Source organism: Nicotiana attenuata, unplaced genomic scaffold (genome assembly GCF_001879085.1).
Source record: "Nicotiana attenuata strain UT unplaced genomic scaffold, NIATTr2, whole genome shotgun sequence".
Classification (NCBI taxonomy): domain Eukaryota; kingdom Viridiplantae; phylum Streptophyta; class Magnoliopsida; order Solanales; family Solanaceae; genus Nicotiana; species Nicotiana attenuata.
The window spans coordinates 725,998-744,709 of record NW_017670372.1 but is presented as its reverse complement, the minus strand read 5'-3'; the positions used below and the strand labels follow the sequence as shown (position 1 = coordinate 744,709).

The following is an 18,712-nucleotide window of genomic DNA, read 5'->3' as shown; positions in this document are numbered from 1 at the left end:
ATCAAACTGACAAGCACAAAAAAATTACCTCCACACACGTCCACGTTATCAAGACTTTATGATATAAATATGAAATACTGGCTCCTTTTATAGAAGTGTTTAGCACCTTATTCTAAACGGTTATGATTTTAAAATTGTAGAAAATCTAACCTTTTTTTTTTGTGTGTATCCTTTGGCAATTTTAGTAAAAGAAAACTAAACCTAAACTAACATTAATTGATGCTTCTTGTTCGATTTTGGTAAAGAATACCAAGCCTAAAGCAAAAATAAATGCTGCTACTGATTTCGTTTTGGTTTAAAATTCTACACAACAAAAAATTAACTTTGTAACCTACGAAAATTATTATACGTACAAAAAGAATACTAAACCTAGTGTCATTTATTTTGTTGTTCCTTATTTACTTTTGGTTTAGAATTCTAGAAGACCAAAAAGTGGCTTTAATTATGATAAAAGAAACTAAATCCAGACTAACATTAAATATTGCTCGGTAACTCTGGTTAAAGAATCCTAATCTAAAATGACATTAATTACGGGAAAATATAATGCTAAAACCTAAAGTGACATAAATTGTTGCGCAATTTAATTTTGGTTTTCTCGAAATACCTATTTGTATTATAATTACGGATTTATCCAACATAAATTATATTTATAAAGGGTAAAAAAGGCGAACGACATTTCGCTAAGCGCTTTCGTACTTTTAATATAGTATAAATATAGATATATAGATAGATAGATAGATAGATATAGATATAGATAGATATAAATATAGACTAGACATATATTTCTGTTACACATCTATCCCACATTACCGGGGATTATTATTTGTAATCCCTCGTAACCAAACATATGAGCTGCAAAAAAGCATAAACCCATCACCGAATGTAAACTGACCTCATTTGTTTCCACCAAATCAACTGTTTTTCACTACAGAACTGAAAAAAGACAAAGGCGGCGAATAGAGGGAGGCGAAGATCGAACGCGCAAGGAGAATCAATCAGCCAATTGGTATTTCGAAGCTTTTTTTAAGAGATTTTTCCCCCAAAACCCTAGCTTTTAATTCCTACAACTGCTTCATAAAATTCTTCCAATAAGTCTTCTTCTCGTATGTCCACTTTCGTATTTTCATTTGGCTTGTGGCTCATTGATTGCAAAATATGAAGATTGCTCATTTTCAGCTCTTTTATTCCTAGGTTTTCCCTAATTTTTTGTTGTATGTGGTAGTTTACAAAATTCACAACTGTTCGTTCTTGGTGATTTTAGGTTTGAATAAACCTAAACAATTACTAGCTATTTGACGGTTTCTCTTGTTTGTTATGTTCTTCTTGTTAATCCATTAACAGACCACCTTGTATAAGTATATTACATTTCATCAAACTGTGTCTTCATTAAGAGATTTTTTTTGTCAAATGGTGGTCTAAATAGTATGACTATTTGTGATATATTGCTGTATCTTTCTTTTTAAAAGCAGAGTGAATTTCCAGTACTTTAGATGCGGAACTTTTTAATATTGGTAGTTGTAGAATGCATAAGGTCCCATTATATAATGAAAGTCTTTATGCTTTAACCGCTCTCGAACTTCGTCTGGAACAAGTAACTCTATAAAGAAGGAGATTCATCGTGCTTTGTAGTCGTGAGCAAAGGCAAATCCATAATTTGAATTTTATGGATTATGGCGAGCCCAGCTCATAATTGGCGAATTCGTAGGTTCAATTCATACTGGGTGCACAGTGCACACCGATGGGGCCCTCCTATAAGTCTATTGGAATTGGCCCCCCTTGATTGCCACCGAATCTACAACCCATTTATGCTACTGGGTTTAGAGTTTATTGTAAGTATATATTAGTGGATTGCTCAACACATATATAGGCTTTGGCCCGAAGCTATTGGTTCTGCCGAACCCGTACCATATACGTATATCCGCCTTTGGTTGTGAGTCTTGAATCTTGGTTTTGTCACCATCTTCGCATTTTTCATCAATTTTAGTGAGTTACTTTAGATGGCCACTGTACATACTTCAAAGGCAATGAATCAATAATTTGTGAAATTGGATTTATCTGATGGCACTATCAAATGATACAACAAGAAGTAGCAAAACAGGGTTATGCTTTATTCAAGCCTACTTATTTATCATTTATTTATTTACTATCCTTTGTGGTTTTGGTATAATCCAATATCTATCAATGCTAGGATAGATGCATCACAAGGTGATGATCTCGTGTTGCAATTGTGCGGGAGGAAAAGCATAATTGCTGTGGTTACAATTTGGTATTCTGATGCCAAAGAGTATTGCGTGAGTTGGCATAACTATATCACATGCATGAGACTACGTGAAATTCACTTTCTAAGAATGTAGAATCGAATGAGTCTAGAGAGTTGGCTTATACACATCTTTATTCTTGAAAGTTTTTATATCATCAAATTTTAAGATTCATGGAAAATGAAATTCTTATTTGTATATGAAACTGTACTCCGCTAGATCTTCATGCTAAATCTAGTACTTTCTGTGAGGAACATGGTATTCAGTGTAAAGAGAATTCATACCACCATGATATGGTTAATTTATTAGTTTTATGTATGAACATATGCTATAACTTATGGGATCAAGCTATTCTTGATGCTTGTTATGTCCAATATAGGGGTCGGAAAATGAAGGTTTCGAGTTATAAAAGGAAAAGAAACCGAAGTTTGAAATACTTCAAAGTGTGTGGTGTTTGGCCTTCAATAGGGTCACTGATCTACGAGTTAAATAAATAAGAGTGAAAAGATATATGGGATATTTGCAGAATATGCTCAAAATCTTGATATTATTACCTATATAATTGATGGAAGACGATATGCAACATTATTGAAAGCTACTTTTGAAAATCCTCAGCTGGATGGTTATGATTCTAATTAGAGTGGTTAAACAAATAAACGTCTTTGTGGAGAGAATACTATGGAACCAAGAAAAAACCAAAGGATGAAAAAAGAAAAAAGCCTAGGTCCAACTTTATTTCCTCATAATCTATAATTTTCTTTTTTTGACTTTTGAGACGTAATTTTTTTCATTGAAAAAAAAAGAACATTTATGCTGGGATGACATGGAGACTCTAGATGATGGAGCCAAGGTGGCGGTTGTAGCGCCTAATCACCAGAGTCTGTGAAAACATATTCTCTCTGGTAGAACCTCTGTGAATCCATGTACTTTTGGTTGTGTTTAGGCGCCAACTGATGGTGCCTAACCGGCAGTCTCTTTGAAGTTTTTTTTTAGATTCATCTGTTATCGCCTAAGCACTGTTATTTGGAGCCTAGGCACTATACACCCAGAATGTACTATTTTAGGGACTTACACCGTACAAAAACATTTTAAGCCAACAAACAAAAGGAGAAGCAAGAGGAGAATGAGTTACTTGTATAGGACCCTTCTTAATAGTTAACACTCTATCCGATCACCTATATGGTCTATTGGTCTTTCATGTCTTGAAGTTTTGTTTGTCATCTCCACGCTTTCTTGTTTCTTGAAAACTATCTTTTCCCAATCACAAGCTCCTCCACATTAAGTTTTAAAGCACAATTTGTTTTTTTTGGGTTTTGTGTGTGTGTGTGTGTGGGGGGGGGGGGGGTGGGGGGTGGGGGGGGACTTCTCAAGCTTCCGTTTCTATTCTCAGTTTTACTTTCCGCTGAGCTCTCCCTGTCTATCTCCAATTCTTTTCTCTGCCTCTGTTTTGCTTAGTTGTTCCGTGAACTGCTGCCCTGGTAGGATTGCTGTCTTTTGCTGTCGTCATTTCTTTATGTGCTTTATTCCCAATAAACTTTTCCTTTCTAAAATAACTTGAACTGTTTTATTTAGGTGGCAGACAAGGTCCAATGACGCTGTTAAACGATGCTTTTCATGCTCTCTTTTTTTTTTTTTTCCCTTTATACGAGTTTTGTCCTTTTTTCCTTGTTGCTATTTATCTCATCATTTGTAATTCCTTCCTCGGAGCTGAGAAAATTGGAAGCAAGAACAATGGTAGGAATCGTTTATTGACCAGCTAAATCTTGCGTCTTTCAGTTGATTGCTTTTCTCTACTCATCTCGGAGAGGAAGTTATATCATGTGAATTTTCGATACTTGGACATCTTGCAAGTGTTTTCTTTCACTATAAACTTTCTCAAAATTTCAAATGTGCAGATAGAAGTTATTCTCATCCTATGATATTTGTCTTAAAATTAATGCTATCAATAATCATGGAGCATCTTTCTCTGAATGACATAAGTCCTAAAGACAATTTCCGTTCAGATGAACACAGTGTATTCCTTTTTTAAAGTTCCTTTTTTCCTTTAAAAAACCGACTGCTGTCGTTTGAGAAATAGTTGTGGTAAGTAGTTGGAATCTCTTTTGATTTGCGACTTTGAATGTCAAAAGCATATGCTTGTGAGATTTTAAGTTGGCAACAATTTTCGAATGCTTTTTGGTGACAGTCAAGGAGAAAAGTTGGAATTGCACTTGTAAGGAGCCAGTTCACGGGTTAACTGTAATCTGATCGGGTGCTATTTTCTACTGTTTGTGAAGGTTTTCTGTCTCAGCTAACGAGTCTGGTCAAGACTGGGCAAAACACACAGGAAATGGCAAGAAATATGGGTCATCTCTTGAGATCGATGATTGAGCTTCCAGTATCCAAAGTTGGTTTTCCAAAGAACTCAGCTAGTCGACTCATTTGTTCTTCAACTCAAGGAGCGCAAATCAAACAGGATCGTCCTGGAGAGCATGATCCTCGTACCTCGGATGAGAAGGAGAAGGTTGATAACAAAAATGAAGGGAGTACTGAAGTTGAGGGCGAGAATGATGAAGGGGGCAGTGATCACATTAACAAAAAGACTGGTGAGATTGGAGGCCCTAAAGGTCCTGAGCCCACCCGCTATGGCGATTGGGAGCGTGGTGGTCGCTGCTCTGATTTCTGATTTCGTTTCAGCTTTTGATTCAACTTCCATCTTATAGGTAATGACTTACCTGTTCGATATGTGGGAGACGAATAAATAATAATGTGGGTGACAGTCAAAATAGTCATGTTATGTTCGAAGTTCTTTATTTTTTCCTGATGATAGGGTTGCTCCTCTGGTGCTTGAATGTTGCAATCATTATTGAATAAGAGCAGCCGTTACATGATTGTAGCATGCGTAAGTTTCTGATAGTATAGGTGATAAGTCTTGTTATTTGGAAGTTGTGATTTTATTTTGTGCCTCACACAACTTATACTAGTTGTGTGAGGCCTCTTTTTATCTCGCATATTTGTGAACGCATATCTTACACATTTGGGTCTACAAAATTCTGGGACCACACAGTTGTGAGACAAAAAAGAGGCCTCACATAACTAGTGTCAGTTGTGCGACGCACAAAATAAAATTTTTCCTTTATGATTATGGGAATGCCTGGCTGATGCGGCAATATTGCAGTGTATCAGTTAACGATAGTAGCTTTTAGAGGATTGTCTGATTTGAAGTTTTCTGATATTTGGGACATATTTATGCCTCTTGTCCTTCTTTTAAGCTAGCTACACTTGTTTTCCAACATATAGGGATCACTTTTGAGGCTGTCAGAAGTTTAACGGATAAGACGATTTAATGGTCTTTTCATTCAAGTAAAGGAGTTGACAACTCTCTTGCACTTGTAATAATTGCCTATTGCGTATGGTGACTTCAATCATTCTTTCTATAATGAATTCAATTATTATTTTTCCGAGGTCTCATTTTTCATTTTCTAAGTCAGTACCTACTGGGTACATGGATTTGTTAAGTGAATTACAATGACATTGACTAAGCCTATTTTATAAAGTCAAGAGTCAATCCAATGTTATCTACTTCTAATTCGGACTTGGTAAAATGGTCATCATTTTCTTGATAGAAATGATTTTTCTCCTTCCCCCTTCCCCACCACCCGATTTTTGCAATTTTTTTTCCCGGAAAAACAAAGCATTCATTAATCAAAACCAACCGTCAATGGTACAAAACCAGATGATGCCTCGTTGACAATCCAAACAGGAAAGTTGTCAAATCAAGAGACTTCACTAAGTAGTGAGAAAGAAAATTTATACTTAAAGGATACATCACTTAGATGTTGCTGAAGTACCCAAATATCCTCGCAAACAGTATTAACCTCCTGATTTACAATTGATTCTACTTTTTCTCCTGCTTTTTTTTTTTTTTGTTTGTTTTTGTTTTCTTTGCTGTCTCAAGTAAATACGAGCTTTTTTCTTTTCTCCCTTGTAGCGTTTCAACCTGAAGTATTCGCAGTAACGTTAGAAATGACCCCTCAAACCTTACTACTCTGTCTCATTTTATAGGTGTTAAGTTGACAAGACACGAAGTTTAATAATGTAAAGAATTTTTTTTTATTATGTGGTTTTAAACTAGTGGTGTATGTGGCATACCAAAATACCTTTTGAACTTAGTAGTCTTAAATGTCATATATTATTTTTACAAGGGAGTGTTACTAAAGGTAAAATAGGAATGGTAGAAGTAAAAACTTACGACTAAATATAAGAATGTAACATTCTTTTTAAATGAGTTAAAAAACAAAGTGAAATACTAGAAACGAAGAGATTAGCCGTTAGCTACTAATTAATATTTTGCTAGATTGACATATGTAGTAGTAAATGGATGAAAAAACATGGTAAGTAGGAAATCAGATTTGAAAGAGTTGACCAGGAATATAAGCTAAATTAAATTCGTCATACTTCTCATAATACTTACCGAACGACGTGAAACTAAACTAATATTTATGTTTAGGTAAAGAGTAGGAAGTCATTCTCTTTCATCCTTACTGTAAACCATTCTTGGGAGAAAACCTATCCATGAATTATTCTGAAAAAGTTCCAGGTATTGTTTTAATATTAAATTACTACTTTTCTTCCGTTGACCTTATCATTTACATTAACACCCTTTATCATGTAGAAGCCAATCAATGGTTAAAACTAGACTTGTTTAACATATAGTAGTACTACCATTTTACAAGCCAAGACTCTGTTTTAAAGCAACTCCATGGAATTGCATAAAACCATTGCTCTGTTTCTTCTCCTCTCTTATTATTCAATTACCATAGTCAAAAGCACAGATATTTGCTTTACCTCTGCATGTCGCAGGGACGAACCTTTGATTCGTTTCCCTTTTCGTCTACAGAAAATCCAATCCCAAAATTGTGGCTATTCAGGTTTCAACTTACACTGTGATGCAACAAACCAAACAATTCTTAAGTTACCAAATTCATCAGGAGAATTCACTGTTCATGCTATAGATTATTCTACACAAGAATTATGGCTTAACGACCCAAAAGATTGCTTACCTCAGCTTCTTCTTAAACTTAACCTTTCTTCTTCTCCATTTTCTGGGGTTTATTATCAAGATTTTACATTGTTCAATTGCTCGTTTTCTTATACAACGACCAAGCTAAATCCAATAGCTTGTTTAAGTGGTTTAAATTATACGGTGTATGCTACATCTTCTATGAGAGGAGCTAGATTGTTGTCAACACCATCATGTAATTTGATTGGAACTATTGCTGTTCCAGTTCTGTGGCCGTTTTTTGAACAGGTTTTGTCGTCAGATCTTAGTGATGATATCAGGCTGTCTTGGGCTAATCCAGATTGTAGAAAGTGCGAGTCTAAGGGTGGACGATGTGGTTTAAGGAAAACCAATTTTAGTCAGGAGATCGTTTGTGAAAATGTTCGCCGACGCGGTAATATCCATAACTTCATCTTTTTCTTTACTTTTTAAAATTTCTCTTCTTTTCTCTAATTTGGCTTTTTTGTATAGTGGTATTTTTATGCTAAACTATGATAGAAACAAGCAGTCATATTCATTGTTTACTTTTTTTCTAGCCATATACATAAATTATAAATTGATTATACACAACTATACATAGTGGCGGACTCACAATTTTATTATAAGCGGGTTCAGTCTTAGAAGTACATAATTTTAGTCGTAAAATAGTAGTTGTCAAGTGGGTTCAAATAAAATATTTATATAGAATTTACACAGCTTTAATCGTAATTTATATATATACACAGTTTTATTTTTTGATGAAGCGGTTTCAGTTGAACCCGCTTGCCAACACGTGTCCGCCACTGATTATACACACGTAATACATAAATTACGCATATATTATATCTCCACCGGCTATTTTTAGTTTAAGTGGTTGGCGAGTTAATTAAGTTTAATAACTATACGTGAAATCATTTTCTTTCTTTTGAAATACCTCTTATGTTTCTAATTTCTTTTGTGTACGTAGTTAGCTTTTTCATATGACATAGGTTTAATTTTTCGTGTTATCTAATAGAAGTAAGGTTTTATGCATAAAGGTCTGTTTTGGAAGTCTCACTAACATTTAGGGTAATTAACTTTCTGGTAATTCAATCTTCTGGAAGCAAAGAAATCCCTACCTCTCTTCACATGTTTAAGTCGACAGCTGCCTTGGGAGACTTTGTTCATTTCATGTGGTTGGTAGTCCAATAGTATATATTAGTACTGAAGAATAGTTTAATAATCAACTAGGGATACAGTTTCTAATTAATATCTGAATATGCATAGATCCATAATGTTAAATATAATGTAGTTTTATTCAAAATACTTGAAGTTGTACTTTATCCATCAAGGTCGGGAAATAGGCTCAAGTTAATGTCAAACGAAAGGGAGAAATTCTTAGGTTAAAAGTGGCTTCAAGAGAAGGGAAAAAAAGAGAAAGAATTTAAGTTTTACGTGGAAAAAAAAAAACTCATATTTACATAATCGGATTACTTATGATTGTAGATAGTATTATTTGATAAACATCCATTCTTCACTTACAATTAATGATAGGTAGCATGCTATATATTAATATGTAAATGTTTTTTTACGAAAAAAAGAAGGGGTATTATCACTTTTAGACTGCGTCAAAAACTATTTAAATCTGGTAGCCAAAAAAGTATATAATTTTTGTATATAACATACACACATATATATATAAATTTTATATATTTTTTCGGCTATTATTTTTACAACGGTTATGCAATGTCATTTTTCCTTAATAATAAGCCTGCTGAAGTGGAATTTGAAGCTATCAAACGAATGACTTTTAAGTCAATCATAAAAGATAAAAGGAATAAGATGCAAAATGATTATTTGGATGAACTTGATGTGTAGCAGCTGACCCCATCATCTGACTTTTTAAGCTATTTTTCATTATTTTAGTGGCCTTTGTTTTCGACCGTCGTGGTGGTTTTGTATCTTTATGTTTCATTGCTCTTTCTCTTTCTCACTCAATAGTTGTATTTTAACCCAAAAGAAAAAGAACTTAATCAAACGCCTTTCCCTTTGCACTCAATATTCTGCCAAAGTTTGACTTAGGAATTGGAGCACTATGTTTGAGTGAGTCAACAGTCCCACATACGCAACCACACACCCATTCTTCTACGCAGAGGCGGATCTACTTTAGCCCAAGCGGTGTTACGTGACACCGCTTCGTCGGAATTTTTTACTAAATAAGTATGTATAATAAAACTCCGACAGGAAAAATGAAGATAAATATAATAAAGTGACACCACTTGATAACAATAGATGTGTAGCACAGTTGGTCAGACGCTTCATTTTTCTTGAATACGTTGCTTGTTCGAATCTCTGTGACTTCATCTTTGTTTTAAATTCTTTGTGCCTCATTTTTGAAATAAAAAAATGTGGAGGTTTGAACCAGATCTCTTATCTTAAGCATTAAGACATCTAAACCAATAGATCCCATTATTCATAACAAAACAAAAAGTAAAAACAAAACAAAACAAAACAAAACGAATAAAGAAAAGAAAGAGTGAAATCAAAGTAAAGCTCCCATTATTCATAAAAAGGGTTAATAATACCCCGATTGTTTGATAAATGGTTTAAATTTACGCTCTGTTGGTCCAAAAATACACACAATGTTATCTTTCGGTGTATAAATACCTTCGCGACTAACAGAATATTGTGTGGTCCCTTTTTTAATGTGTTGGCAAAATTTTATTGGGCCACGTGGCACTTCAGCCCGGATTGAATAAACCTGCCCCAGATTTCGACCCGGGGCGAGTTTATTCAATCCGGAAGGGGTGCCGCATGACCCAATAAATTTCTGCTAGCGCATTAAAAAGGGGATCACACAATATTCCGTTAGTCGAAAGGATATTTATAGACCGAAAGATAACGTTGTGTGTATTTTTTTTACCAAAAGGTGGACAAAGCATAAAATTTAAACCATTCACCAAATGATAGGGATATTTTAGGCCCTTTTCCGTCTTTTATATTTATGCTATTCGCGTTAGCTTTGCACGCATTTTAACTTTGATCTGTCACTTCTCACCTGCACATGTAACGCTAATGTTTTCTGTGCTGTTATGTTAGATCAATTTTATTAGCTTTAGTAATGACTTGATAATTTTGCAGGGCTTCCTAAAGGCGCGCGCTACGCTATAACAGTGGGAGCTGGGGTGCCGGCAATGTTATTCGTAATTGGGCTTCTATGTTTCATATGTGGAAGGATAAGGTCTTGCAGGAGGAGAGGTAGAGCCCAACCAATACTAGAATTCAGTTCTACTGTGGCACCACAGCCCATTGTATTTATGGGCCTAGATGGGCCCACAATAGAATCCTATCCCAAAACTATCTTGGGAGAGAGCCGACGTTTGCCCAAGCCCGATGATAATATCTGCCCAATTTGCTTGGCTGAGTATGAGCCCAAGGAAACCTTAAGGACAATTCCTGAATGCCAACACTGTTTTCATGCAGAATGCATAGATGAATGGCTTCGGTTAAATGCTTCTTGTCCAGTTTGCCGCAACTCCCCTAAGCCCAAGCCATTATCCCTTACTGAGGTTCCCTAATTATGTCTCATTAAGTGTAAACTTCATCTTTTGATTTATGATATGACTACACGAGATGAGCCTTAGTTTAGTGAATTAAAGTCGGCCTCGTGTAATGGGAATCCCGGTTGTTGCGCACTATGTATGTATAATGAGGTGCTCACTACTGGTTGTTTGCTTTTATTGTTGAGAAATAGATGTTTGGAATTCATACTCAATATTCTTGTGAAAAATGAGAGAAATATCCATAAAACTTTTTTTTTTTCATTGTTTTTGGAGTAAAAGCTAATAACGATATCATCCTCATCTTACATGCCAAATGGCCAGTTATTCAGTGTCTGGTTCGATAGGACCAGGAAGAAGAAGGTTTGGCAACTGGCAAGTGAAGGGGGATTCCGCTATAAGAGAAAGAGTGTCTCGATTCGATCGTTCTGATCCGATCAGGACAAGTGGGTTGGTTCGTTTCGTCCTCCTATCTACGCAATTCTCTATCTTCGTTCGTGATCATGTTGGGCGAAAGGTAGTTGTAGAGGAGCGGCTGCGAAATGGCGATTCCCCGTTTTCCATTGAAGTAGGGAGGGCTTCCTTCCCTTTGTTTCTTTCTTTAAGGTGAGAAATATTATATATCACAGTTGCTCAATTCAAACTTACACCAGTTCCAAAACTGCTTCCAAGCTCACTGCCGAATTGGCTTCCTTCTGCAGTTGTCCCCATGTTTGACGAATTTATAGAGCCGAAAGGATTTGCTGGCATTATGGGTATTCCTTCTCCTTCTAGCATTTGAATCACAACTTTCATGGATGGTCTATCCGCTGGAGACCATTGAATGCACCAAAGTCCTATAATTGCTAGTTTCTCGATTATGCTGCTGTCATCTTCATTGTCAATTTGGATTTCTATTTCTTCCTCTTTCTCCAGTTGTTTGTACACCCACTCTGGGTAGTAAATCTTACTAATATCATTCTGTTCATTTGCAACTTCAAATTTCTTCCTTCCACCGATCATATCAAGCAACAGCATTCCAAAGCTATAAATATCTGCTTTATATGACACATTTCCATTGTTCCTGGAGAACACTTCGGGGGCAATATAGCCGATGGTGCCTCGAGCCGCTGTCATTGATACAGCACTTTGGTCCTTGGAACATAACTTTGCCAGCCCAAAATCTGCAACTTTTGGATTGAAATCTTGGTCTAGCAAGATATTATGAGGCCTAATATCAAAATGTACAATTCTTTGATTGCACCCTTGATGCAAATACTCGACCCCTTTGGCGATTCCTACAGCTATGTTGCATCTTTTCCCAACCTAGTGACGCGTTTCCATTCCATGATGATATGATCTTTTGAAGCGTATCGTTTTGTAAATATTCATACACAAGAGCTTGCCTACATCCATCAGCACAATATCCAACTAAGCGCACAACATTCACATGGTGAATTCTGCCTATGCTGCCCACTTTATTGATGAAATCTTCACCATCGCCCTTGATTAAGGACCTTAATTGGTCAGCTTCCCTTTGTATACTGCAGAGATATCAAGTCTAGTTGAGGGTGTTTGTACAGTGTGCTATTTAACATGTACATTTCTAGAATAGTCTATTAGTCAACTTGGTTAAGACACATTAGTAGTTCTGTATATATCAGAAACATACTCCTGTACAGATTAGTCATGTAAGGAATAAAAGAAATACAGTTTTTTTTCTCTCTCTACGATCCTCTATGTTACTCTCTGTATTTCATCTCTTCTCACTAGATCTTGCCTCTATGACCATGGCAGATCTAGCTTGATTTTGACATGGTATCAGAGCGGGTCGAGTACGATCTGTAATCTAAAGCTGCTGGTAGTTCTCTTCTTCTCAATTTCCTTCTCAATTTCCCCAAATCGAGTTCTCTTTTCTTCGTTTTTTTAGCCTTAATTTCTGAATATTGACGAATTTTTGCTGCGATGACGGGTGATTCTTCACAAACTGGAGTCGGGTCTTCACATGCAAACAGTCAATTGCTCGATTGCAACGATCCGCTGTTCATTCATCCCTCAGACACGCTGGGGATTGCGCTGGTTCCTCAGCTGTTGGTCGGAACATAGAACTACTAGGAATGGAGTCGTTCTATGAAAATGTCACTTTTAGTGAAGAACAAAATAGGTTTCATTGATGGAACCTGTACTAGGGTAAAATATGAAGCAGATCCATTCAAGTTGCACCAGTGGAATCGATGTAACGCCATTGTACAGTCGTGGATGATGAGTTCACTCGCTCAAAAGCTTAGGAAAGGTATTGTTTACTCCTCAAATGCACAAAAGGTTTGGGAAGCCTTTAAAGAAAGGTTTGACAAAGTGAATGCAACTAAGGTGTATCACATGAATAGAGAAATTGGAAGTCTGACTCAAAGAATATCCAGTATCTCAATCTATTATTCAAGGTTAAATGATCTATGGGCTGAGTTTGAGTCGATTATACCATTTCCTGGGTGTGATTGTGTAAAATCTAGAGAATTTGTTGTTTTTCTGCGCCAACAAAAGTTGATGAAGTTTCTAATGGGGTTGAATGATACATATGCACCACAAAGGAGCCAAATCCTGATGATGAATCCTACGCCTACAATTGATCAGGCTTATTCAATGTTGATCCAGGAAGAAAGTCAGAGATCGAGTGGGAACTTGGGAACGCAAAGTGGAATCCTAGGGAGTGCACCTATGGATGGAGAATCCAGTGCTATGATATCAATCAATGCCTCCAATATAAGGCCTAGGAGGAATGGGAACGTACAGTGTGACTATTTCCACATGAAAGGTCACACAAAAGAGAACTGCTACAAGCTGATTGGTTATCCAACAGGGCCTAAGTTTAATAACAACAATAGGAGAAGAGGAGGCTATAATGGTGCTCCAGCAATGCCACACAATGCAAATGTGAAGGCACAAGAGGAGATGTATACTGCTGGGACAAAAGGCATGGAACAAACATGAAGTTTAGCATCAGCACCTATCTTTACCCATGATCAATATCAACATATACTTATGTTGCTGGACAAGAACAAAGGATCAGCTGCAATAGAGATGGCAAATATGGCAGAGTCGACTGCAAATGAGACAACTAATATGGCAGGTAAATCCATTACTAACTATGGTTGTTGGATAATTGATTCTGGAGCCTCAAATCATATGGCTTCCTCCTTGCATCTGTTTTCCCAATCACAATCCATATCCTCTAATTCTGTTTCCAATTCTGTTCACTTACCTAATGGAGATAGTACTAAAACCACTCATTCAGGGTCTTGTTCCTTGCCCAATTCACAAGTTCTAGACAATGTATTATATGTTCCACAATTCAAATATAATTTGTTGTCTGTCTCCAAGTACACTAAGGATTTAAAGTGTTTAGTAGCTTTTTATCCTGATTTCTGTCTGTTTCAGGACCTCTTCAGTGGCAAGGTGAAGGGGATTGGTAGTGAAAAGAATGGGCTGTACATTCTCAATCCTTACACACCTGCTGCCGCTCCTATCTCCAAGTGTTTGTCTTCCTCTCTTCAAAATAACTCAAATGTTCTGTGGCATCAAAGACTTGGTCATGCACCACAGAATGTTTTACTGAAAATTCCTACAATTAGAAATCACTTGTCAAAGTCTACTGATTGTAATTGTCCAATTTGTCCTTTAGCTAAACAAACTAGATTACCATTTCCTATTAGTACTTCTAAGTCTACTTCTGCATTTGAGTTGGTACATATGGATGTTTGGGGTCCATATAGAGTCTGTACTCATTGTGGCTTCAGATATTTTCTTACTCTAGTTGATGATTACTCTAGAATGACTTGGACCTTCTTGTTAAGAGTCACAAGTGATGTTTTTGTTGTTCTGAATGATTTCCTTCAATTGATTGAAAACCAATTTTCCTCCAAAGTTAAAACCTTTCGATCAGACAATGGTTATGAATTCTTTAATACACTTTGTTCCACTCTTTTCAAATCCAAAGGGATTATACATCAAAGTAGTTGTGTACACACCCCCAACAGAATGGGGTAGTGGAAAGGAAACACAGACACCTTCTTGAAGTTAGTAGAGCTTTAAGATTTCAAGCCCACATTCCTTTAAAATACTGGGGTGAGTGTATTCTAGCAGCAACTTATATTATTAACAGACTACCCAGTAGTGTTTTGAATGAAAAAACTCCTTATGAGTTGTTCCATGGTCATCCTCCTAACCTACATCATATGAGAACTTTAGGATGTTTGTGTTATGCCACAAGACCCAATTACTGTGATAAATTTTCCGCCAAGTCTTGGCCTGCTATCTTCATGGGATACTCTTTACATCAAAAAGGTTATAGGTTCTATGACATTGAATCTGGGAAATTTTTTGTCAATAGAGATGTTGTGTTCAAAGAACATATTTTCCCTTTCAAATTCCCCAGATCTCATTTCCTTCCTTCCAAAGCTTCTCCTTCTTCTTCTTTCCATCCTGAACCTTCTCTCAACCCTATACCTACACCTTCCCTTGATTCAGTTTCTTCCATTGAGTCTTCACCTTCACCTGTCTCCCCTGCTCCATCATTACCTACTATTTCACCTGACACTATGCCAACCTCTCCTACCCCTTCTCCTACCTCTGCCACTCCTGTTACTACCACTTCTGACCAACCTAGACGATCAGGAAGGGTCACCAGACCTTCCATCTGGTTGACTGATTATGTACATCCTCCCTTACCCACTACTTCTTCTTCCTCTTCCTATCCCATTCAACAATTTGTTTCCTATTCTCACCTACCCTCACATTTTAGGTCATTCCTTGCTTCTTTTTCTTCTGATACTAAAGGATGCTAGGTGGGTCAAAGCCATGCAATTGGAAATTGAGGCTCTTGAGCAAAACCACACATGGGAAGTAGTGGATCTACCTTCTGGTAAAATTCCCATTGGGTGCAAATGGGTGTACAAAATTAAATATAATGCAGATAGTTCAGTAGAAAGGTTCAAATCCAGACTAGTTGCTAAGGGCTACACACAGCAAGAAGGTCTGGATTTCCATGATACTTTCTCCCCTGTGGCCAAGCTTACTACAGTCAGGATTGTAGTTGCTGCTGCAGCCCTTAAGGGCTGGCCTATTTTTCAAATGGATGTGCATAATGCCTTCCTCAATGGTGATCTTGAGGAAGAGGTCTACATGTCCCTACCACAAGGCTTTAGTAGCCAGGGGGAGCATAAAGTATGTAGACTACTAAAGTCCTTATATGGTCTAAAACAGGCATCTAGGCAATGGAATTTGAAACTAACTCAAGCTCTCATAGAATCTGGTTTTACTCAAAGCAAACATGATTATTCACTGTTTACCAAGACTGACAAATACAAGTTTGTGCTTGTACTAGTATATGTAGATGATTTGCTTGTAACAGGAAATGATCTATAGGAGATTCAGAATGCAAAGGCTGCACTACACCAGATATTCAAATTAAAAGACCTAAGAGAGTTAAGATACTTCCTAGGAATATAATTTGCAAGGTCTAAAGAGGGAATACTGATGTCACAAAGGAAATATGCACTGGAAATGATCTCAGATGTGGGATTAGCAGGTTCAAAGCCTAAAGATACACCTGTGGAGCAAAACATGAAGCTCACAAGTACAGAATTTGACAAAAGTATAAATGCTGGTGTCACACCTCCTTTTTTCCTACACCCGGAAAGGGTAAGGGTATAAGGGAGTTTTTTCTAACTTAAAGTGACAATCGAAACGGGATTATTTTATTAAAAATTCAGAGTCGCCACTTGGAATAATTTATGGTGTCCCAAGTCACCGGTTCAAATCCCGAGTCGAGGAAAAGATTGACTCTGTATTACAGTCCGCGAACACAGAAATCCGAGTAAGGAATTCTGTTAACCCGGGAGAAGGTGTTAGGCATTCCCGAGTTCCGTGGTTCTAGCACGGTCTCTCAACTGTTATAATTGGCTCAATTATCTGATTTTAATACATGTTTTAGCCTATGGTTCAATTTTAACTTTAATCGCTTTATTTAATTATTTTTAAGGAAAATTTAACGTCATTTAAAATACGTCTCGAACCACGTCACATAAATGCACCCGCGACTCTCGACATATTTTATCTAACATTGTTGGGATTTGGATTTGGGTCACATAAATGTGCACCCGAGTTTAGGAAGGTGAATTATTAAAACAACGCGCCTAAAGTAACTACGCACTTGCAACTTTGCGAGGGCCATAGAAAATTCGCTAAATGGCACGCCTCGATTTCTAAGTATCAAAGATATTTTCCATGCCCGAAACAAGTTACATTCTCATAGACAAATCCAATTCAAGAGCAAACAAAATAGGACCGTGGATCTTCAACAGAATTTGAAAGCACAAAATTACCAAATGCCTTTGTATCTTTACCACAAGCATGAGAAACATTATTATAGGCTAATGGAAACTAATATTCACACAAACACATTCACTTTTCCCTCAAATCATGAATCCGTTCGAGCACAAATTAAACTCGTGACGTGATACTGATGCTTCCAATTCTCCATTCAAAATGAAATGGCTAGAATACTTACTAGCCACAAATCCCTTAACAGTGCATTAGCTATTTAAAATAATCCGACAACCAAAACTTTTGATTCTAGCTAAACCCAAAACCTACTGTTACCCAAGTTCTAAAAAAAATTAAATTCACGACAAAGTATTCTAAACTTTCTCATCAAAAATACAGTAACAGACCCAAACAAACACATAAAAAGGGATCAATGGCAAACGAAAATTTTAAAAGAGACCTGATAATAAGAGAATTGAACTATGATTAAGCCCTAAAAGAACCACTTTCTTGTAGAGTTTTTATGGTAAAAGTGATAACAAAATGCTCTTATTAGTGCTTTTCATGTTTTGCAAGATACATACAATAAAACAAGACTATGGAGTACTTTTGGGATCAATTATGGAGGAAAAAGAGGCCAATCGCATAATATCCGCCAAGTGCACCATGTGAAATGCACAAACCAGAACTGGAGATGAACTGCCGCGGTCCCGGCGTAACCGCGGTCGGACCGCGGCGAGAAGCTATTGCAGATTCAGAGAGGTCATTTGGCCGCGGTCCTAGCGTAACCGCGGTAGGACCGCGGCAGGAGGCGTAAAATTGAGGGACTAAAGTGCATAACACGGAATTCTTACCCCAAAAACCCTATTTAAACAATAGAACTCGCCCAAGGGAGGCATGTAATTTTTTAGAGAGTACTTTGGCAAGGAAAACAAGTGTGAGAGATCACCCAAAACATCATTACTCTTATTCTTCTTTATTTTTCTTGCAATTTATGATTATGAATCTTTTAGTAGTTTATTTCCCCATTGTCATGAGTAGCTAAAAACCTTAATCTAAGGTTGTGGTGGAATCCGTTGGGGATGACTTGGTTGTTTTATTAATATAATTGAATTTGATTGTTAATCTCTAATTGTTCATCTATGTTTTGATTGTGGATTAGTTGAAAGGGCCATCAACTATCCGTTCCTATTTATTATGTATCTACTTGAGAGAGAGTGCATATTTAGGTGATTGTATGAACAACATCACTCCCAGAGTATAGACGAGAGTCATAACCGAGGGTTTAGGGGTTGGATTAGAGATAACGAAACCCCAGGTGCAATCTAAGTGAATTGTATTGTGAAATTAGCTAGCGTAGCTTGAGAGAGTGCGTCTAGTAGTTTATCATAATTACTTGAGAAAGAATTATGATAGCTTGAGCGTTCATGATTGTTAGAGACAACTAAATCGTAGTTATAAGACATATACAACCAAGGAAATTACCAGCGGGGGAAACCATTGCCTTAGACTTTATTTCTACTGTTTACACATCAAGTTTAGTTAATTTTCCGCTGTTAATTACTTTCAGTCTTTAGTTGTTAGAAAATCAACCA

At 36.7% G+C, this 18,712-nt stretch overlaps 2 protein-coding genes and 1 pseudogene across 2 annotated transcripts; 2 read left to right on the top strand and 1 right to left on the bottom strand.

Annotated features, from left to right (window-relative positions):
- The first annotated feature begins 804 nt into the window (after window positions 1-804).
- On the top strand, window positions 805-5,481 carry LOC109238519 (succinate dehydrogenase assembly factor 4, mitochondrial). The gene is made up of 2 exons (XM_019404993.1): window positions 805-1,006; window positions 4,535-5,481. Exon 2 carries the CDS (start codon window positions 4,588-4,590, stop codon window positions 4,921-4,923), a length of 336 nt encoding a protein of 111 aa, XP_019260538.1. The 5' UTR covers window positions 805-1,006; window positions 4,535-4,587; the 3' UTR covers window positions 4,924-5,481.
- Window positions 5,482-6,916: 1,435 nt separating this feature from the next.
- Window positions 6,917-11,032, top strand: LOC109238518 (putative RING-H2 finger protein ATL21A). Its single transcript, XM_019404992.1, has 2 exons — window positions 6,917-7,693; window positions 10,399-11,032. Exons 1-2 carry the CDS (start codon window positions 7,000-7,002, stop codon window positions 10,833-10,835), a joined length of 1,131 nt encoding a protein of 376 aa, XP_019260537.1. The 5' UTR covers window positions 6,917-6,999; the 3' UTR covers window positions 10,836-11,032.
- Window positions 11,033-11,116: 84 nt separating this feature from the next.
- On the bottom strand, window positions 11,117-12,487 carry LOC109238510 (annotated as a pseudogene).
- Window positions 12,488-18,712: the final 6,225 nt, after the last annotated feature.

Excerpts from the sequence above, each read along its gene's own strand:
- LOC109238519 (XM_019404993.1), top strand. The coding sequence starts at position 4,588 with ATGGCAAGAAATATGGGTCATCTCTTGAGATCGATGATTGAGCTTCCA.
- LOC109238518 (XM_019404992.1), top strand. The coding sequence starts at position 7,000 with ATGGAATTGCATAAAACCATTGCTCTGTTTCTTCTCCTCTCTTATTAT. Across the intron at positions 7,694-10,398 it reads TGAAAATGTTCGCCGACGCG|GGCTTCCTAAAGGCGCGCGC; the intron begins GTAATATCCATA and ends ATAATTTTGCAG.